At 43.0% G+C, this 21047-nt stretch overlaps 1 protein-coding gene across 1 annotated transcript in view; it reads left to right on the top strand.

Annotated features, from left to right (window-relative positions):
- The first annotated feature begins 413 nt into the window (after window positions 1–413).
- The window catches only part of EFCAB2 (EF-hand calcium binding domain 2), a 32735-nt gene continuing 12101 nt past the window's right edge, over window positions 414–21047 (top strand). The window contains exons 1-2 of the mRNA XM_014950590.1: window positions 414–466; window positions 20080–20164. Coding sequence (XP_014806076.1) covers window positions 439–466; window positions 20080–20164 — 113 coding nt within the window. The 5' untranslated portion in view covers window positions 414–438. The remainder of the gene's footprint in view (window positions 467–20079; window positions 20165–21047) is intronic.

Here is a 21047-nt window from a genome sequence, read left to right as displayed (position 1 = left end):
GTAATGTGAAGGAGCTCACTCGGAGCCTGGCTGCAGCACTAGTCCCCCTTTGCAGGCCCGACTTGGGGTTTCATCACATTTTCCATCACTTTAGCACAAGTGGGAATAACATCCTACCCCCCAGCGTGGGGTGGCCAGGGGATCAGGGGCCCACATTTTGGGTTTGATCCATGTTTTGAGGGGTGGGCTGCGGCTGTGGCCTCCTGCTTGCTGCGGTGCCAAAGGCTGACACGCCGAGCCTCCACCAAACGACTCCCATCGTCTTTCACTGGCTTTCCTTCTCAGGATGCCGCAAGCGACGAGCTTTCCAGGGCGGAGGGAAGGTGGCTGCGTCTGCCAGCCGGGACCAGGCCGCTGGCTGCGGCAGCGGCGGGAGGTGAGGCGCGGCCGGGCCCGGCCAGGGCCGCGTTGCCATGGCGACGGCGCGGGGCTGCTGCCATGGCGGAGAAGGAGGGGAGCGGCGAGGGTAAGGCCGGGCCGGGGCCGGGCCCGCCCGCCCCAAGGAGTGTGCGGGAGGGCTGGTGGGGGGGGATGAGCCGCCGCTGGGAGGTGGCCGAGCGGGGCCTGACCCACCGCAGCCTCCGGCGGCGGGAGAGACGGCGGGGTCTGCCCTTCCTGGGGCTGGTGCCAGGACGGCATATATATGTGACATATATATGTGTCTGTGCACATATGTATCTACATGAATGCATGCAAACGCACATATTTATATAAAAACACCTTCGCCTCCCCCCGCCTCCGTCTCATTCACGATGGCCACACCACTGCCCCTGCCTCAGGCCTGCCCTAGGGCCCAGGGCTTCTCCCCAGCGCTCGGTCACTGGACGTTCCACCAGCTGCCCGCGGCCATGCCACCCGTGACCAGTGCCACCCATGACCAATGCCACCCGTGACCAGTGCCACCCGCGGCCAATGCCACCCGCAGACCACGGGCGCTGGCAGCCTTATGGCTGCTCAGGGTGCAGCCAGAGTTGATGGCAGCGGGGCCAACGGCCTGGTCACAGCGTGGGGTGGCTTGCAGGGCAGCCAAGGTGGCTAGACTGGCTGCTGGAGCCAGTTGGCCATCACCCCTTGCAGTCATTTCTGGATGCATCGGGCTCTCTCTGCCAGGAAAAAGTAATCTCTGCTGCTGATAGCGCCATAGCTTATTTTTAGAGGCAAGCATGTTCTACTTTAGGGAGCGTTGCCAAAAATTATATTTTACAGGCTAAAGGTAATTCCTCCTGCATCGAGTATCAGTTCAACAATTCCATAAGTAAAATTGTGTGTGTTGCAATAGTTCAAAAATTCTGAACACTGTATTTGCAATAATCAAAATAATGGATTATTTCATATTATTTAGGGAAACACTAATATATTCCATAGAAAACTCCTGTATAAATAGTTGCTGTGGATGGTGCTGAGTAAGTGATTTTGGTAAAAGTATTTCCAGCATGCACTTTGTAGTATAGTTATCATGCAGAAATTTAGAAGTAAGACTGATGTAGCTTCAATGAGGGCTGTTCTAAAAGTATTACTTCCTTTATATTATTTTTCATTTTTGCTTAGTCTTTTGAAAGCATATTTTTTGCATCTTTCCAGTCTTGCAAATGAAGCTGAGGCTCATCTGAGAAGAGGGAATCTGGTGTTCTGGCAGGATAACAGTAATATTGGGAAATTCTGGCTCCATGTATTTTGGGCACCCATATGTACAATTTTGAGATTCTGCACCATTTTCTCAATCTCAATAGTCAGAAACTCTTGGGGAAGGAAGGTCATGGGTTTTGGTTGCTTGGTTAATGGCTTTTGATGCTGTTTTTGTAGTTTCAAAGTGACAATGCTTTGTTAGAAATTTAAGTACTGTATTACTGAAGACAGATTCTCTTGGTTTTTTTTTCACATTTCATTTTTTTTAGCATCATGTAAAACATTATTCCCAGTAGAGAATCAGATGTCATCTTTTAGAAAATTGTGCCGTCATCCTAAACAATCTTGTCCCATAAGCTCCATTCCTGGCCCTGCCAGACTTCCTGATGGATCATGGAAAGTGACATACTGGGTTTTGGTTTCCTATCTGTAGAATGAGGTCAAACGTGTATCACACGGACGAGGTATCTGATTTACCTTCTGTCACTAATGAGAATCACAGTCTGTTATTAGGCAAACCAGTTGCTTATTGGCCTATAAAGGTGTCTCATTATTATAAACAGGGTTGAGGTAAGCTAACAGTCAGTGTCTCGTTAAACTGCAGAAGCAATCCAGTAAGAAGTAGTCACACCCATTTCAGAGTTGCTATTAGACTTCTTGTACATAGCAATTAAAGGGTTAATTAGGATTCCTCGATTCCAGATTCGCACATCAATCATGTTTCTTCTGACAAGCATTTCACATCTATGCAAATAGCAACTTCTGCTTCAAACAGAACAATAACATTAGTTGTATTGTCAAATAATTAGTCTTTAGGGTATTCCTCTCGGTTCTTTGTAGAACTGCAGTTCCACCGGCTTTCATGTTAAAGGTTTCCCTTAGGTCCTATTATTTTCAAGTTTTGTCTTCTTCAAAGTTAAAATGCCTGCTAAAATGTTTTACAGATGTACACAATGTACACAAGGAAAAATGGTGAAATGCCAAATCCTGCAAGCTCTTCTACATCATGTTACTCGCATGAGTATTACCCTCTAACATGCAATTCTTGTGAATAAAATCTTATAGAAGTGTTAATGGGATCATGTCCAGACTGTCTGTAGCTATGTTTCATGTATGAATTTATATCCCCGCATTTGTACTTTTCACATTATTTAATGTTTCTTCTTTGTATCCATCTGATTACACTAGACTGTTTTCTTAATCTTTCTCTTCTGTATATTTGTGTGTATCTTCTATCATTCTGTTTCTTTCCCTTTTTCTGCTACTTAATCCAGTCTGTCTGTTCTTCCATTTGCTCTCAGATAGTTTCTTTGTAATTTGACACAACATGTCAGATTTTCTAAGTTTTAATATCTCTGATCTCAATACTGATGTTCCTAGAACCTGAAAGCAAAATGTCAGACCGGTACTGCCTGAAGTAGAACTAGACAGAAGACAAGACATATTTTTCTCCAGCTGGGATTTGAGAAATCACATGAAAGCACATAAAGGAGAGAACGCTCAGTGTTCCTATATCATTATGGTAATGTTATATAATTGATCAGTATTAGAGTTTTTCTGAGACCATATTCTTTGTGCTAGTTAACGCATATTTAAAATGCAATTAATAAGTCATGAATTTTAATTCAAAAGGAAGTATATTAAATAGTCTGAGCTCCTGTTTCACCCACTTACACCCATATGAAACCGAGTAACTAGTTCTGGATAACAGATGTCCTCCAGAAAGATACCTGATTCTGATGCGAAGACCTACGAAGATGGAGAATAACTGTTCTGTGATGATGGTTTTCTCTGGTAGATGATTAGTAGTTGTTCTGTGTAATTTGAGTCACAGGTGCAGTACGTAATCAGGCCTCACAGATCCTCTTCCCCACTTATGAAATGGTCATGTGGAGGTTGTTAGTGGAGATGGGAAAGAGTTTTCACCCCGATTTCAGTGCCTTATGTAAATACAGTAGTAGTGCGTTCAATCATACACATATATCTGCTCTTTAACTGCCCCAGTTTGGCACCTGGCATGCTGGTGAAATGAAAGATTTACTGGAGTTTACATTTGGTAAGAAGCAGCTACATACCCATTCAGCTATTACCTTGCAAAGAAGCAAGAGTTGCCCCTACTCCACCTGCCCCGCCGAATCCTCCCGCCTCTGGAGGTAGGATCTAGACCTTTCCTCTCTGTGTCACCTGGCTCTGCCTGGATTCTGTGTTGATATACTGAAAATGTGCTATCACTGCTCATTCTGTGTTAATAAAGTTGTGAGTCCAAGCTTAGAGAGCCTGGTTACAACTGCTCACTGCCACAAGCGCTGTGAGCAGTTGTAACCATTAATTCTGCCCAGAGCACGCTTAATTAACATGAGAGTTTCAAACCTGACTCAGAAAAGCACTTAAGCTGTGTACAGCTTTGGGGAATCCCTCTGAATGGGATAATATGATGCACATGATGCTTAAGCACATGAGTACATTTAAGGGTCTTGCTATATTGAGGATTTTAAAATGCATTTTTGAGAGTTTCACAAATAGGCATCAGCATTTGAAAGGTACAAAAGCTATGGATTAAATACTCACAATAAACCTTCAGGCTAAAGGAGTCCATCAGACAAATTATCTCTAATTTAAAAAGTGGCAGTGTTTAATTTATGGAAAAAAATGCTAAATTAGTATGAGTTGTTAAAAATAAGTAGCTTTCATAGGGCTCAAGCAAGCAATATTTCAGCTCTAGAAGAAAATCTGAATATATGAGATCACTTAGGAAATCAGTGTGCAGTTTTATCACAGTGGAATTTACAGATGAAACTGAATATTTTTATATCCCCTTGTTGACATTACTGTGAGAAATTACATGAGAAGAGTCTATAGCCTTTATTAGACTGTAATGCAGTTTAACATGCACCTTGACATCAATCTGAGTTATGTTTTAATATCTGTATTTATTTGAGAGTGAAACAAAAAATAAATTTTGTGCGTCTCCCATGGACAAACATGGGCTGTAGATCCAATCCTCTTGGCTATACTCCTGCAGTAAAAGTTGATCTCAGATGGATGTAGAATAGGTAATTGCAGATTGACAGGTTTCTCGTTTCCATGGTGCATAAAACAGCAGAAGTTTTTCAGTTTGGCTCTACTCTACTTCTAGCTGACTTACTGAATAAAAAATTGGCTGGTGTGCAGAAAGGCTTTAAACTTTTTTGTCTTTTAAACAATGCCAACCAGCAGATACGCAGTGCTGACAGGGAGCTCAAGAACTCCCACAAATTATCTTTCCAACAATAGTTAACATGTTATTAAGAATTTCCGTGTCTACATACTAATTATTCTGAGATCTGTGGGGTTGTTTTTTTATTTTTTTTTTTGCCATTTAGAAGTACCTTTATTTTGTGTGAACAGATACCGCTTCGTTGCTATTGGCAAGAAGCTCTGGCAGGCTAAAGGTTGTGGAAGGGATGTGGTCTTTTGGGTAACAGAGGTCTGACAAGAGCCTGTGGTGGAAGGAGCTGAGCGTTTCTCCCCCAGGTGGGAGGTGGCCATGCAGACGGGGGTGCTGGTTACACTGCTGCTCTGCCCTGGCCAAATCCTGCCCTGGGGTCTGTCCGTGGGGGTATGGGTGAGGTGGGGGGTCAGAAGCTGAGAAGAGCTCCTGCACATCCTGCGAGGTATCCTGCAGAAGGTGGCCAGAGCTCCTTGTGCACAGCTCACAGGTGCCCAGGGCAGGGGTAAAAGCTACCGGCACGGGAAGGGGCTGGAGGTCCTAAAACCTACCTCAGGCCCACACGGCTTTTGAGGTTTGCATTACGTGCTACCTGACAGGTCTCAGGAGATATTTTTATAAATGGTCTTTAATTGTAAATGTCCATCTTTAAGAAAACACAGACTCCCCAACTTTTTGGAAATGTGGCATCCTTACTGTTGAATGTTACACATCTGTGGGTAGTATGTGAAAGCCTCATGAAGGTAAGATTGGGAGGGACTTCCTTGACTCCAGCCTGGGGCTGTACACAACCTTAACTTTCAAACGCTTACAAGCTCTGTCTTAAAGTGGTAAGGATTATTGTATTGCTTGTGTGAAGTCACAGGAGGTTCTGGACCGTTATTGCTGATGGTCAGGTTGAAAATTAGACATGAATTCTGAAACTGATCCGTGAACAGCCTGTATCCTTTTTGTTCCTGTTTCCCAGCTTTCTCCTTTTGCTTAGCCTGCCTCAAATGGTTATAGAAATAAGTCTTATTCCCCCTTGATGATAAATGTAAATGTCTTAAATTTGTCAGCTGAAATGCTGTACAAATGCAGAATATTTCTCTTAGGCAAACAAAAAGAAAATTGGAGGTTCGTATTCATGCACAATATGTAAAGAAAGTGATTTAGCACTGTAAGTGATACTTTCATGACAGCTCCTTAAAAAACAAGCAGCTGCAGCAAACCCCTGTAATCCCTTGCCATTTTGTTTCACTGCAACAGTCTCCCTTTGCTTGGTCAGAGCCCTCATGCCAGAGTAGTGCAGATAGAATTGCAATCAGTCTAGAAACTGTATATTTTTTAGCCCATTTGAGACCCTGTCAGGCAAAGTGAAGGGCTTGTGATACGTTACGTAAAGATGGCATGTATTAAAAATCATACCCCCTCATTCTCCCATTATATTGTAGACAATTACGGTTCTTTCAAAAGAAAAACGTTTACAAACTGCCATATTCTAGCAGCACTACTCTGGTGCTGTAGTTAAACTTTAAAAGGCTTATGTTTAAAATAAATTAATTCTCCGAGCACTGATATCCACTTGATTCTGGTCCCTGGTTCCTGGCCACTTGAGCGATCAGCGTGCAGAGGCAGTTGGGTGTGCATATTCAGCGTGTGGGATGTGTGGTGCTGCCACACGTGCCGTCGGGTGTACGCACACGCTGTTGGTGACAGGTTACACGGTGCCCTGTTGGGTCCATCCCACACCATTGGCCGAGGGAGCTGCTGCTGTGGGGCATGCAGCAGCCTGTGCATGGCCGTGCTTCGGTGGAGCACTGGTGTGGGACGTACGTGTTGTCGGCTGTGGGTGTTGGAGTTGCTCTCTGTGGCTGTGCCATCTGCTTCTGGGGCCAGCACTGTGGGGAGTCCAGGGGAAATGGGGACAAATGTCTTCTGCGACCACACAGCACAGCAGTGTGGGTGGTGTTCTGCTGGTGTCACAGCCTATGGAAGCTCTTCCGTTGCAGCAGCAGCTGGAGGTATAGCAGCACGCTCAGCGTTGCCGGGAGAGCTATATATCCTCACAGGGCATCCTCACAGTGATGAAAGAGGATATAAGTATGGGCTAGACATAACTCTTTCATTGTATCCCAGGTGTGGCTGAGATGAAAGATACGGAACGAATCGCAGCAGTGGAGATTACTGTTCTTGCCAGCTCTGAGCTGCAGCAGGGGTGCTGGCTGGTACAACTGCCAGAGTTGGGATTTCAGGAATGTGCAAGACATCCCTAATGGAGATATATGCTGAGCTTATCTCTGCCTTATGAAAAGGGAGACTGCCTGCACCTGGTATTGACTTTAAAAAAAGCGTCACAATTATTTTTTGCAGGCTAACATGAGTCAAGCACTGGCATTTATTTCACTTCACTTTAGGAAGGATAACATCATGACTTTCCTCAAAAGAAGTATTTGTAAATGACAGGTTTACAGGAGACAATCCAGATCTATGCATAGATGAGACTTGCTTTCTTCGGATGACAGGAGGCATATCTCCACATCTGCTGAGAAGACCTTTGTATCAAAAGAAAAAGATTTTCCCCCTTTATTCTGCAAGTTAGTGTGACAAAGCATGTTGTTTCACTGCCCTCAGTGTCAGTTACATGCAATGGCAAGTATTTGCTATGGTCAGGGTAGGCGCTGTTGTAATTTGAAAGACGCTCAGGAGGACTGCCAAGTGTTTCTGCTGTAAATAACAATGACATCAGATTCTTTCAAGCCCTAAGAGATTATCCTTACTTTTTTTCTGAGGCTTGGGCGTACACAGGGCATACCCCCCATGCATCCCTTCTGATTCCCAGTGCTTGTATTCTCCAGAGGATATCACTGTATGCTACTGTTCACAGCATGACCCATCGCTATTTAATACAGGGGTGACAGTGGGTTAGGATACAAGGAGTAAGGCACTTAAGAAGGTCAGGTCAGGGCATTAGCTCTCACTATTGACTGTCTCAGAGCTCAGAGAGACTTTGTACTCAGGGTGATAAAAATCTGTAAGTTGTAGCTATAGGGGAAGGTGCAAGAGGGAGACCTATGCACTCTATGGCACAGCAAGGTGCTTGTCGCTGGGCGCTGACTGCAGTACCCCCAGTAGCCAAGGGGACAGTGGGAGATGGCAGGAGGAACTCAGGACTGTGGCGTGGTGAACCTGCATGCAGTCCTTAGAGCAGCAGGAGAACAACAGTAAGTTGGAGCTGGAGGAGGGCTGGGTGCCAAGTATTTGCTTGTGAGCTTCCCTGCTGCTTACAGGTAGTAATCCTCCCGCACAGTGTCATCCTGGCTGGTCAAAACACAGAGCAGAAAACTTGGCTGTGCTGCTGTGTATGTGGGAATCCAACTTGCATTGTCATTTCCTGATGGAAGGGCTTCTGCCTACTACCACCAGCGAGGCAGGGGATGGTGGCCTCCACTGGACCATTTTCCTTGAGTATGTAAAAGGAATGCTGTAGCATCACTCACAAATTACTCACTAGAAAATGTCAAAGTATCTTGCAATTTTAGGCCAATTTGTGGCTTTCTCTTCTGAGTTTTTTTTTTTCTTCTGGGTGTGCTGCTACATCCAAGACACTTCATCAGTCGGAGAATCTAATGCTGTAGCCAAGTCCTGGCCCCAGCCTGCACACCTGCGTTTCCAAGGCCTGGACTAGCCCATCTCATCTAGGTGCTGCTGTGGGCCACTGCCTGGGCTTGCAACCGATGAGGAATCCCTGCCAGAGTCCGTCTTGTCGTAATTGCTTTGACCTGGAATGTGATGCATGCTACATCCCAGCCAGCCACTGCACCTCCATTTCTCCTCTTTGGCAGATGCAGACCAAATCACAAACTCATTTTGTGCAGTGAAAGTAGGAAGGACTCCTTCCATACCATCCTACCAAAATGAAACTGAAAAACTGCTGGTGCAGAGGTTTGAGAAAACGGAACTCTAGCCGAGTGTAGCTAGGTAGTATTCCTTGATCATTTCCCAGGATTGCAGGCTTCTCTGCTGATGCTTATGAAGACCGGTGCTTCAGTATATATAGATATATATGTAGATACAGCATGACTGCACAGATAGCGTACACTAAAAACATCAGGGCATATTTTGTTGAGCCTTTCCTGAGATGCATGAAGTGCTGTGACTGACATGGATTGATAAGTACCTGTGTCGCATTGCTCAGACTAACTCCCTACAAGGGAATGGAGTTTTCCCTAGGAAACCATATGGTTGTAGCATCCTTCCCCCATATGTCCCAGGATTGTGTACACTTAGCTTGCCCTCACCAACAAGCTGCTCAGGAACAGCAAGGAGGAAGGATTTTCTTGACTGTAGGGCAGGGGAGAGACTAATCACTCTCTTTTCCTGAAAAATAAATCTTATCTCCTGGAGCTGGGCCTAGACTGCCAAGGACGCAGTCAGATGTGACACCTGAAGAGATGCGAAGATTATGATGACACAAGCACAAAGCTGGGGAAGGATGTTCAGCCGAGCAAAGGGAAGGAGGTAACAGTGCTCCAGAGCAAAGCGGGCAGAGTTGGTGGGTAGTGTCAGCCACCTCTGCCCACGTGCAAGGAGCTCAGCTAGGTAGTAGTATCCCTTACCGCATCCTCACCATCTGCTGCTGCTTTTTGTTCAATGGCACTAAACTTACACTTATCTTCCATATGCTTTCCCCACCAGCCAACCCACCCCATGTCCAGCCCTGAAGAGCTCTCAGTGGAGTTTTACAGACTGTAAGAAGCAGTGTATTACATTAGCAGGATTCCTGCTGGGACCCAGTCCCTCTCAGCCACTCCTAACATTTAATGTTCCCTGCCCCTCTTCCCTTCACTTGCAAGTTCTGCTTATAAATAGTAAGTTTAGTAAATTCAGTAAGTTTAGAGTAAGTTTTGTTTGGGTTTTGTCTACAGTAAGTTTTCATACCTTTTATTTCTTTGACAAACAAATTGCAATCCCCCATTCAGGCGACCTCCAGAAAGAATTGAGTGGAACCAGAGAAACTGATGTCTCTGTTCCGGAAGCCTGGGTACAGGGAGGCTGTCAGGGTCATAGTATGGGAAGTGATGCAGAAAATAGTGATTTATCGGTCCCCTCCAACATATGGACAATTTTGTGTTACAACAAGCATCTGTCAAGGAATTTTTAGAGCTAGCAAGGCGATGGCTTGTAATTTGCCCTTCTTCATTCCCGTAGGCAAATGCATTATCTGCAGCAAGCCCAGGCAGTAGTTGTAGTTCCACTGGGGCTTCATGCTGACATACTTTGCCATCTGCATCCCCTGGCTTTAAGAAATACAGTGCAAGCTCTGGACAGAGCAAACAAACAGGATTCTGGTAAGGATGTGGGAGTCGGGTTTAATGCAGCAGCTGTTCAGGCTGTTGTATCATTATGAATCAGGGCAGATAGGTATGAGTTATCAAGTACTGAGGATATAGGATGACCTCTGTGGACTGATATGGGAGCTGTTTGCCCAGCACAGACCAGGCAAAATAACGACATCTTGCAAGAGCAACCAGAAGTGACAGCATTAAAATGGGTTTGATGACCTACAGGGATGCGTACCACGAGGCAAAGAAATATTTTTTCCATTGATGAAGAACCTTATTTGGTCCAGAAGGGAGGGCAGTAGACAAGATTGACCATGACTCCAACATCTCTGGGGAGAGATAACTGGGACAAGAACTTTGTGAATGGTCCCTTTCAAACCAATGACATTTTAATATGAACTGTGTTTTAGAGGCAGTATGAACGACGGATTTAAACATCTTTGGATATAGTAGGTGATGAAAGGCATTGACTATTTATGGCTTCTTTTCCAGTGTGATGTGGCATCCACCATGGCCTTGTTTTGTTCTATGTTATAGTGTCAGTTAGATTAAGAATTTTATGAGCAACTAGAAGCTTGACTTCCTGATAAGACAGCAGCAGTTTCTATACTTAGTTTCTCAACAGTTGAATTAGTTTGTTAATAGTCCCATTAGTTTTCTTAGTTTTGGTTCCCATATAAATTAAAACATATGAATCTATGGTAGATTAGAATGCCATGGCATTTTAAATACCACCTACTGAACAATCAAAACTTAGGTTAGTATCCAGGATATCTTGTTTCATCAGGTAAAGTTACTGGCAACTTGTAGCACCATTAGTTGCCATCAGCTGACTATCACAAACTGGATATATTTTGCATATTGGTATATTGTTGTATTTTTCAACTTTGAGGCTGAAATGCATAGTTGTTACATCATTATTTTAAAATCTGTAATGAATTTGTCAACTTCTAACGGAAATAACCAAAATATTTCCATTGTGGTGGGTCTATTCTATAAAATAATCTCAACATCATAGCCAAAGCTGGAGTCATGATAGTGCTTAATTTTTTACATCACTTTATTATATATTTTGCCTATGTTACAATTGTCTTATGTAAAGAAGACAAAAAGAAAAAAATGTGTTTAATATTTTTGTGTCAGAATTTGAAGTAGCTTTTGCAGTTAACTTTGCCACAGCCTTCATCATGCTGACTGCATGTATTTTATTATCAGACATCAAATTAATTACCTGATTTTTCTAAAACTATTTGCTGCTGGTGGTTTTGTTCTCATGGTTATTCACACCATGTGTCGTGGGGCTGTGAAAATATTGTTCTGATTGTTCTGTGCTGAGCTCCATTCTGTTTATCTATTTTTAAATATAGTCCCTTTATTTTTACTTTGTTAGTTTTCCATAAGGCAGTTACCGTGATGGAAACAACCAGGTAATTTTTCAGCTGTCACATGCACCACCATGAGGAAAAGAGGTATGACAATAGGGTGAGGTTATGCTTCTAGTTCAGGGTTGCTCACATACACGACAATGAGTTTTGGTTTTGTTTATTCACACTGATGATGGGGTTTGCTTGTTTATCTAGATACCACATGGTGTATGCTGTGACAAACATAAACAATAGGGAGCAATGATATAGCTAGTTCTCAAGAATGCTGAAAACCATGAAAGAAAAAGCTTTTGCTGTTCTTGAGACTTCATTTTTGCTTCTTTGAGAATGCTTGTAAATGACCTTTTCAGAAACCAGTTAAGCTTTTCTCTTCTTGTACGGGAAACAGACTAAAATTCAGATTGCCTAAGTATCATCAGTGCTAACATACACAGAATCACACAGAATCGTAGTGGTTGGAAGGGACCTCAGAGATCATCGAGTCCAACCACCAAAAAAAATAAAAAAAATAAAAAAAATCCACAAAAACCACAAACCACCACCCACCACCTAAACACACAACAACAACCACCAAACCAAAAACCATCACCCACCCACACAGTACCCCACCACAAACCAGTAATCTTGGGCACTAGAGCATGCCCTGAAGAACCATGTCTACACGTTTCTTAAATACCTCCAGGGATGGTGACTCCACCACCTCCCTGGGCAGCCCATTCCAATGCTGGATAACCCTTTCAGTAAAGAAATGTTTCCTAATATCCAACCTGAACTTCCCCTGGCGCAACTTGAAGCCATTACCCCTTGTCCTATCATCTGTAACTTGGGAGAAGAGACCGACCCCCGTCTCTCTACAGCCTCCTTTCAGGTACTTGTACAGAGCAATAAGGTCTCCCCTCAGTCTCCTCTTCCCCAGACTGAACAACCCCAGTTCCCTCAGCCTCTCCTCGTAAGACTTGTGCTCCAGACCCCTCACCAGCTTCGTTGCCCTTCTCTGGACCCGCTCCAGCACCTCAATGTCCCTCTTGTGGTAGGGGGCCCAAAACTGGACACAGTACTCGAGGTGGGGCCTCACCAGTGCCGAGTACAGGGGGACGATCACCTCTCGGGCTCTACTCGCCGCACTGTTCTTGATACAGGCCAGGATGCTGTTGGCCTTCTTGGCCACCTGGGCACACTGCTGGCTCATGTTCAGCCGACAGTCGACCAACACCCCCAGGTCCTTTTCTGCCAGGCAGCTCTCCAGCCACTCTGCCCCCAGCCTGTAGCGCTGCCTGGGGTTGTTGTGATCGAAGTGCAGGACCTGGCACTTGGCCTTGTTAAACCTCATCCCGTTGGTCTCGGCCCATCGATCCAGCCTGTCGAGATCTCTCTGCAGAGCCTCTCTACCCTCCAGCAGATCAACACTGCCACCCAGCTTGGTGTCGTCTGCGAACTTACTGAGGATGCTTCTCATCCAAGGGAGAAAGCGTTATCCTTTTCCTGAGTTTGTAGGCTATAGGTTGGATCCCAAAATTGGAGTAGGTATCACTGTCAGTGATGAGCTCAGTCTGTTCATTTCTTGAGAACTAGCATGTACCGAATTTCATGAAGCTGCATCCTTTATCTTTTAATGCAATCTGAATGGCTAAACTCAGGTGACACATTTCCCATTGGTGCCATCAACACTTTGTGTCAACCTGTTTTGTTCAGATTGCAGTTCAGGAATGGGTTTATTCCTTCTCTGGAGAAATCAAGCTGCTTTATAAACTTCTTGTTTTTCTTCAAAGTCTGCTTGATTTCTCTTTCCAGAATGGAGACTCTTCATTGAGCAGGTATCTTAAATTATTTCGTTGTGCATCACAAGACGCAAAGAGAAAACATTGCATATTGTGCAAGCTTACAGCTTAATTGTGTTGATCCTTTCTTTTCTGGTATCTAATATATTAATATCATACATGCTATAGGAGGTACAGAGTAGAGAAAAAAAATATTTCTCTTGCCTCAATATTTTTAGAGTATGGCATACCATTACTGTTTCAGCATATTAGGCTAGCTGTACATTAACCTTCCTCTGGAATTAAGAAGGTCATTAGAAAAAAACTAATGTATGCCTTTTCTTCTACAGAACAGAAAGGTCTTGCCAATAAGTCAGATTCAAATGGCCTCAAGATTGTTTTCTCCCTGTGTTCCTTTTCCTCAATAATGTCCTTAAAATAGTATTAGTTCAATGCTTATAAGTTCTCTTCTTTGCAGTGGGGCAAGGTTTCTGAATTATTTTTAAGTCATTCAAGCTCCCCACACTTAACATGAAGGCAACACAAACAATTGTGTTAGAATAATTTAGGGCGTTGTATACTTTGCTTTGGAGTTAGGAAAGAGAAGCAGTAGTATGGGAACACCTTGCAGTAATATCATCACCATGAATTCATTTTATGACCCCACACTGGCTTTTGCTTTTTGCTTTGGAAACACAATGTCGTAATAAAACTGACAAGCTTATTTGAGAGTATTTGAGAGTTCATCTGTGCTGGTGATGCTGAGTATTGTGACTGCTTTTAAATATCTTCACCTAGGAGGTGGTGCAGTTAACACTTGCTTAAAAGACTGATTAGATCTCATAAGACCTAATCAATACCTCAGAGTTGCCATTATGAATTCTCTTGGGCTTTTTGCTTCATATTTAACCAAATACACATTTTACACTTCTCATTATAACTACAGTCAGATTTGGGTTGGTTCACACACACACACACACCCCAGTTCTTATGCCCTTATTTCCATTAGTGGTTTGCAAAGGATTTTGGAAGAGGTTAGATGAAACAGTGAAACATCAAAGAGAAATCTCTTTTGCTTTTTAGTTCATCTCTTTCATCCTTTTGCCTTGTACATCTAGATAATAAATTGGGAATTGCCCTTAAAGGGAACATGGCATTCTTCAGGAAATCTCCCTTCTTACTGGGGAAGTGTTCCTGCATCTTGACACATTTCTAGGATTTTAACTCCATATTAAGGCTGTAAGCATTAAGATCTGTTTAGCTATTTCTGCTTGTTGGCCAAATATGGTTTTTTGATCGTGCAGTAGGATCTGTTTTTAAGCAGGGGCTTCACACTTACTTTTTTGTACCTTTTCTGCCTCCAGCTGGCTCAGATGTTCCTCATAGCTCAACAACCTTCTCACCTCTCTGATTGGCATTGTATGGTAAGACAGAGCCTGTTACTTGTGATTTGGGACATAATGGGAAGAGCTGGGATTTGTGAAGGATGACCATAGGGGATTTATGGAAGAGTGTTGGAGCAGTGTGGGGAGGGTGGTTAAATACTGTACCTTGGATCTGTGAGCAGAAGGAGAGCTTCACTGAATTTGAGTGGACATTGCAGGGGCCTTTAAGACTCCCATTTTCTCACGCAGCTGCCAGCACAGTCATGTCCCCTCTCATGTCCATTGCCTTCTTAAAAATACTCCTTTTTCTTCATGGCAGTCTTTGCATCACATTCCTGGTTTTTCAACTGACAGGACCAAGGTTGCTGCCTATTTTTTTGGTTGAAATAATGGCTAGCAGGGAAGAGAAATGATGCTGGAGTATGTAGCCACTGGTACAATTCTGTACTTCCTGCTGATAAACCCCAGTTATTGGATGAAGAGATCTACAAAGGAGCTGTTGATAACAACACTTTTAAATAAAAGCAGAACAACAACATGTAGATGACTCTAAAACTGTCTGTCACTGAATTGGGGTAACCCAGTTGTGTCCCTTGTCCTTTCAGACTGACTAGTTCCATGAGACAGCCTCGTGTGAGAAAGGGTTCCTGTCACCAGAGTCCCCAGGGGTTTCCTCACACCTGCTTGTAACCATAACATTGTACCATGAAGAGAGGATGGAGTAATTAATGAGGTGTCCACATGCATATAGGAGTTCAAATATAAAATTTACTGTATTTATTAAAATATGTGTAGGTTAATGTTTATAAAGATTAATGTTTCAGGTGTGTTGAGCAGCAACACTAAGTAATAAAGTAAAGTCCATTGGTGCTTCTACAAATCAGCCCTTAATTTTACTCTGTAAAGAGAATGAAAAGAGCTTCTGAGTATTGCCTTGTGTAAATAGGTTCATCAGGCTGCAGTGGAACTCATTTAAAGCTTTTCCTGTGAGCAGCAGACAGATGCTGTTCCCCAGCACTTTAGGTGCTTGCTTAATGTTGGCCTACCTGTTCTTTTGATACCTCTATTTTTCTGCACATAGTTTTTTTTTTCAATGAAAGGAAGGGTTGGCTTTTTGAACCATCAGAGCAACTGGCCCCAAGGAAGAAAAGAAAGCAAGCTCATGGAGTTAAATGAATGGTAGAATCTAGCAAATTGTATCAACTAGAAATCACTTTTTAAAATGCTCATTACTTAACAGTCTGGCAGAGCCACATCTGTTTAATTGCCTCTGTTCCCTAAAAAGACTGAAGCTGTGGTCTTTGAAGAAAAAATGTCACAACTGAAGCGGGTGTGCTGCTTAAAGGCTGGCTTCAAATGAGCCTCAGAGTGCCGGAGAGCAGTCTGGACAATCTGAAGAAGAACAATTCAGTCTGAAAGAACCAGCAGAATTAATTTGGGACTCCCAGCTCCCTGCCAGTCTTACTTAACTGGCAGTGTCTAGAGCTTTATCTAGTTCATGCTAAACAAACTGGGAAAATAGCAAAGGATAGTACACTAAAGGAAACTTGATAGTGAATACGCTTTTCGGTTAAGGCATCTGAGGAGCAGATTTTAAGACATTTTATTGTCTTATTGCTTATGTGGTAGGAAAATAAATGAGAACAAGAAAACGAGAAAAAAACGATGAGTATCATCTGAAGTATTTTAGCAGGATAAAAATGGAAATAGTTTATCATCCCTACAGGAGGCACTTGAGATAAGTAATTGTAGGTATTGGAATCTTTTTTGCTATGGCATGTTTCAATATTTATTTATTTAAGTCATTAGAAGTAATTGGTTACATTTATCTTTGATATTATGTATTGGTTTTCTAGTTAGTAGAATGAGTGAAATCTTTTATTTAGTAGGTATTTCTGTCCTAAAAACTTCTAAAAAATTGCTCCACAGGGCAACATGAAACTTTCATTGATCTACCCATGGAGCAGAGTCTCTTTGTACAGAAAGATTTCAGTACATTAGAGCATCACATCTGCTGTTTTAACTGCATGTCTGATCTCTTGATGTCCTTCTTGAAGGCATAATTTTAAACCCTTATCCATAACTTAGTTTAGAGCTGGAATCTGTCTTTTTTTCCCTTCCAAAGAGAAAGGGAATGAATCATAGAAATCTTCAGATAACTAGCTGTCATGGTTTTGGCTGGAATACAGTTGACTGTCTTACTGGCAGCTGGTGTAGTGCTGGTTTTTGGATTTGAGATGAGAATAGCGTTGGTAAAACACTGATGGTTTTGGTTGTTGCCAGGCAATCAAGACCTTTTCTGCTCCTCACGCTGCCCTGCCAGCAAGTAGGCTGGGAGTGCACAAAAGATTGGTAGGGGATACACCTGGGAAAGCTCACCCCAACTCACCAAAGGGATATTTCATACTGTATGACATTGGTAAAACACTGATGGTTTTGGTTGTTGCCAGGCAATCAAGACCTTTTCTGCTCCTCACGCTGCCCTGCCAGCAAGTAGGCTGGGAGTGCACAAAAGATTGGTAGGGGATACACCTGGGAAAGCTCACCCCAACTCACCAAAGGGATATTTCATACTGTATGACATCATGCTCAGTATATAAAACTGAGGGAAGAGGAAGGAAGGAGGGATGTTATGGCACTTGTCTTCCCAAGTAACTGTTACGCAGGATGGATCCCTGCTTTCCTGGAGATGGCTGAACACCTGCCTGCTGATGGGAAGCAGTGAATGAATTCCTTGTTTTGCTTTGCTTGCATGCGTGGCTTTTGCTGAACTTACTAGGCTGTCTTTATCTCAACCCAAAGTTGAGATTCTCTCCCCTATCCTGGGGGGGCAGTGAGTGAGTGACTGTGTGGTGCTTAGTTGCCAGCTGGGGTTAAACCATGACACTGGCTTTGCCACCCTCTGCTATGTTGAACATCTTTGGCTTTCATTCCTAGAGAAGTGACAAGAGATTTTGGTTGTAGCTTATTAGATGTTCACTCATCTCACACAGAGTCTTTGAGAGGACTGCAGTGTATTATATTTTCTTCCATGGGTATTCCATGGCTCTTAATCACAACTTCCTCTCGGTTCTTGGAAGGAATATAGATTATCTAGTACCTAGATTAAATCCTCAAGTTCGTTTCATTTCAGGATCTTTCTTTGCCAGGCCTCTTGAAACAGGTGAGATTAATGTATGCTATTTTCATGGAAGGCAAAACTTAAGATAGCTGGATGGCTATATAGTTCCAGTACCAGAAAGGTCTCCCTGCCTTCCCCTGGTTAGTTTTTATTTCTACAGAAGGGTCCCTCATCAAGCCAAGAGTGTACAGCTATAAATACTCCTTCAGCATTTCTCTATTCCGAGATGTAGTGTACAGTTGAAGTGCCTGATCTCAAGAACTAAACTCCAACAGTTTACACTGGAGACTGGATCCAGGACTTTTTGAACTCATTGAAAAACTCCCATCAAATTTAGCAATGTGAGAGTAAGTCCTTAGTGCCCCTTCTACAAGGAATCAGGTCCACTTAGATTTAACTATGCTTTTTGGAAAGGAATTAAATGTTGTTTGTACTGTTTAAGCACATAAAAGACAGGGATTATTGTCAGCTATGAGAAATCACAGCTTGTCCTGTGTCTGGGGACTGAACAGGGCTCTTCTTCCTTAGTGAATTCCAGGCTCCAATCCATCCATGTACCTGGCCATGCTTTCATCAGGGGAATAGTCAGAAGAAGATAAGCTATATTCCTACCTCCCTTCTCTTTACGTATCATCTGGGGGAGTTCAGTACCAAACACAGACAGAAAGCAGCAGGCTTTACCTTTATGAGGTACCCCTACAGTACCTTTATGAGGGGCTGGACCTCTCTTCTATATGAAAAAATAGCTTCATTATACTTGGGTCAATCCACTACTATATTGAAGTGCTTATAGCATGTGCTGGGATGACCTTGGGCAGCTGCCAGGCACCCACCCAGACACTCTCTGCCTTCCTCAGCAGCGCAAGGGGAGAAAATATGATGAAAAAGCTCATGGGTCAAGATAAAAACAGGGACATCACAAAGCCAATATGTCTTTTAGCTAGGTTCAGCTCTGAGACCCTTTGCCAGAAAACAGACATTTCTGTCATGAGAGCAAATGACAAAAATGGTTGTAGACTACAGTCTCAGGGATTCTTAAAATATTGGGATTGTAGGAAACTAGGTATGGATTTATTATGTCAGTGGAAACAATGTGCAGGGGTTTAGTGCTGGTTAGAGCTGATCAAAAACACTTTTAACACCAGGTGAGCTTAAAGAAGAAAATAAATCTGTTCTGATAGAGAAGAATTATGTTTATCATTATGTTGAGAATACAGAAGAGATAGCCATGTCTTGCCTGTCATGCAAATTTCCCCTGTGGTGTCTCTGGAGGCTGTGGGGCTAGCTCATAAAATGCTGCATCCTGAGTACTGGTTTGCCAGCTGGAGTTTGGGACAGTATTTAGCCACAGGAACCAGAAGGTCGACTCTGTATGTCTTTGCTTCCTATATTCTGACTTTTGAAGTCAAACCACGACATTACTCAATGGGCTAACCAGTTCACTCTTTATTTACCCTGTTTTCCTTGCCAGGGAGCTTTATTTTTTTGAGATGGACCCCTTCCTCTCTCTACATTTTTCTCATCAGAATTTATTTCCTGTTACTTCCCTTACCCCAAGAATGGTATTTCTGTCTTTAAATGAGTTAAAACTGTGATAATTTGTGGTTCTTCTTTCCCCGTTCTTTGAGATTGAGATTTAAAAAGGAAATGCAGCAAATTGCTTCTTCCCTGAGATTGTCTTCCTTTCCAAACTGTTACAATAAATTATTTACCATGAGACATAATCACTGTGCATGTACCTTACCCATTGCTTTATTGCTGGTTCTCAGCTTTTCATACATTATGGCTAACTTAGTGGACATGAGAGCATTCTAGGTTTTCCTTGGATGCAGGAACCTGGATGAAGTGACTCAGCCCCATCTCAGGCTAAGCCTGGGCCCAGGTTCACGTTGCTCCTTCCACTGGCCCTGTGGCATCCAGGAAGGGCTTATGGTCCAGAAGGAGCTGTGGCACACTCTGAGCAGGGTCCACACTTGGACAGCTAGGTGATCATGCAGCTCAGATGCACCATTAACACCAGACTTGATGTAGCTGCAGAGCCATAGCAAGGCCATATTGCTAATATAAATGACAGATTCTGCATTTAGAGTGGTTTGGTTTTTTTGGTTTTTTTTTGTTTTTTTCAGAATAACATCTGCTTTTTCAAAGTGCCTTTCCTCTCTGCCCCTTATCAGTTTTGGTGGTTCTGCTGTTGCCATTCTCAAATTGGAAATAAATCAGTTGCAACACCTCATTGAATCTTTCTTTTTCTTTTCTTATGTTTCTTTTTGCAGATGACGCAGTAGCTGAAATAGAGAAAAAAATTATGGAAGCTTTTGAGGTGTTTGACCATGAATGCAATAAAACTGTGGATGTCAGGTTTGTAAATACCTTCACACAGAAATATTACAGGATCTAGCGTAGAGATAAATAACTCCCTAAACCTGCCTCTGCTTTATCAGAAAATGTAGTTGACACAGTCCTTTTGGCTCTGATTGGGCAGTTATGTCTTTGCTTGTTTAAAAGATGTTTTGCAATGTTCAGTGGTTGAAGATGGAAACTGGCTCAAGAGGGATGCTGGGACTGGTGGAGTAAAGAGGCAAGAGGAAACTGCAGCTAGACAAGAAGTCTAAGGCTAAAATTATTACTAGCAAATCTCTGCTCCCATAGCTCATTTGGCACTACAGGTCCTGGATCTCGTATGGATCCTCTTGCTTTCAGGGTAGTTGCAGCACATCAAGGGGTGTCCCTGCCACTGTGTGTCAGTTACCTGCTCTCAGTAGGTATCTCCAATTGCAATGCATCCTGCACATCCCTCTTCTTCTGGGGTCATGTGGGTGTTGGGTGTGGCTCTGATAACGTTTTTAGGAGACTTGGAAGAAAGTTGCATGTAATTTGATTATATAGCATAATAATAATAAAAAACATAAAGATGATCATACTTGGTTGCGCCAAAACTGCGTTTAGCCCAGCACCCTCATCTGAGCTACTAATAATTACTTGGGGGAGGAATATAAGGAATTGAGCAAATACGCAGTGTTTCTCATGGGTTTTCCTACATCTGCCACGTTATGATTGGAATGGCACCTGATTTCTTTTGGTCCTGTGATAAACAGCGAACAATTGTTCTTTATTAATCTTCTCGACACCATTAATGATTTCACAGCTGTCTGTCACATCTATCCTCCCTCACAGTAGTTTAAGGCTGAAGAGTCTAAATGTGTTTAGTCTCTTAGGAGATGCTATTCCATAGCTCTGGCCA

The sequence above is a fragment of the Calidris pugnax genome, unplaced genomic scaffold (genome assembly GCF_001431845.1).
Source record: "Calidris pugnax isolate Ruff unplaced genomic scaffold, ASM143184v1 scaffold24, whole genome shotgun sequence".
Lineage (NCBI taxonomy): Eukaryota > Metazoa > Chordata > Aves > Charadriiformes > Scolopacidae > Calidris > Calidris pugnax.
This window is presented reverse-complemented; position numbering and strand designations above follow the sequence as displayed.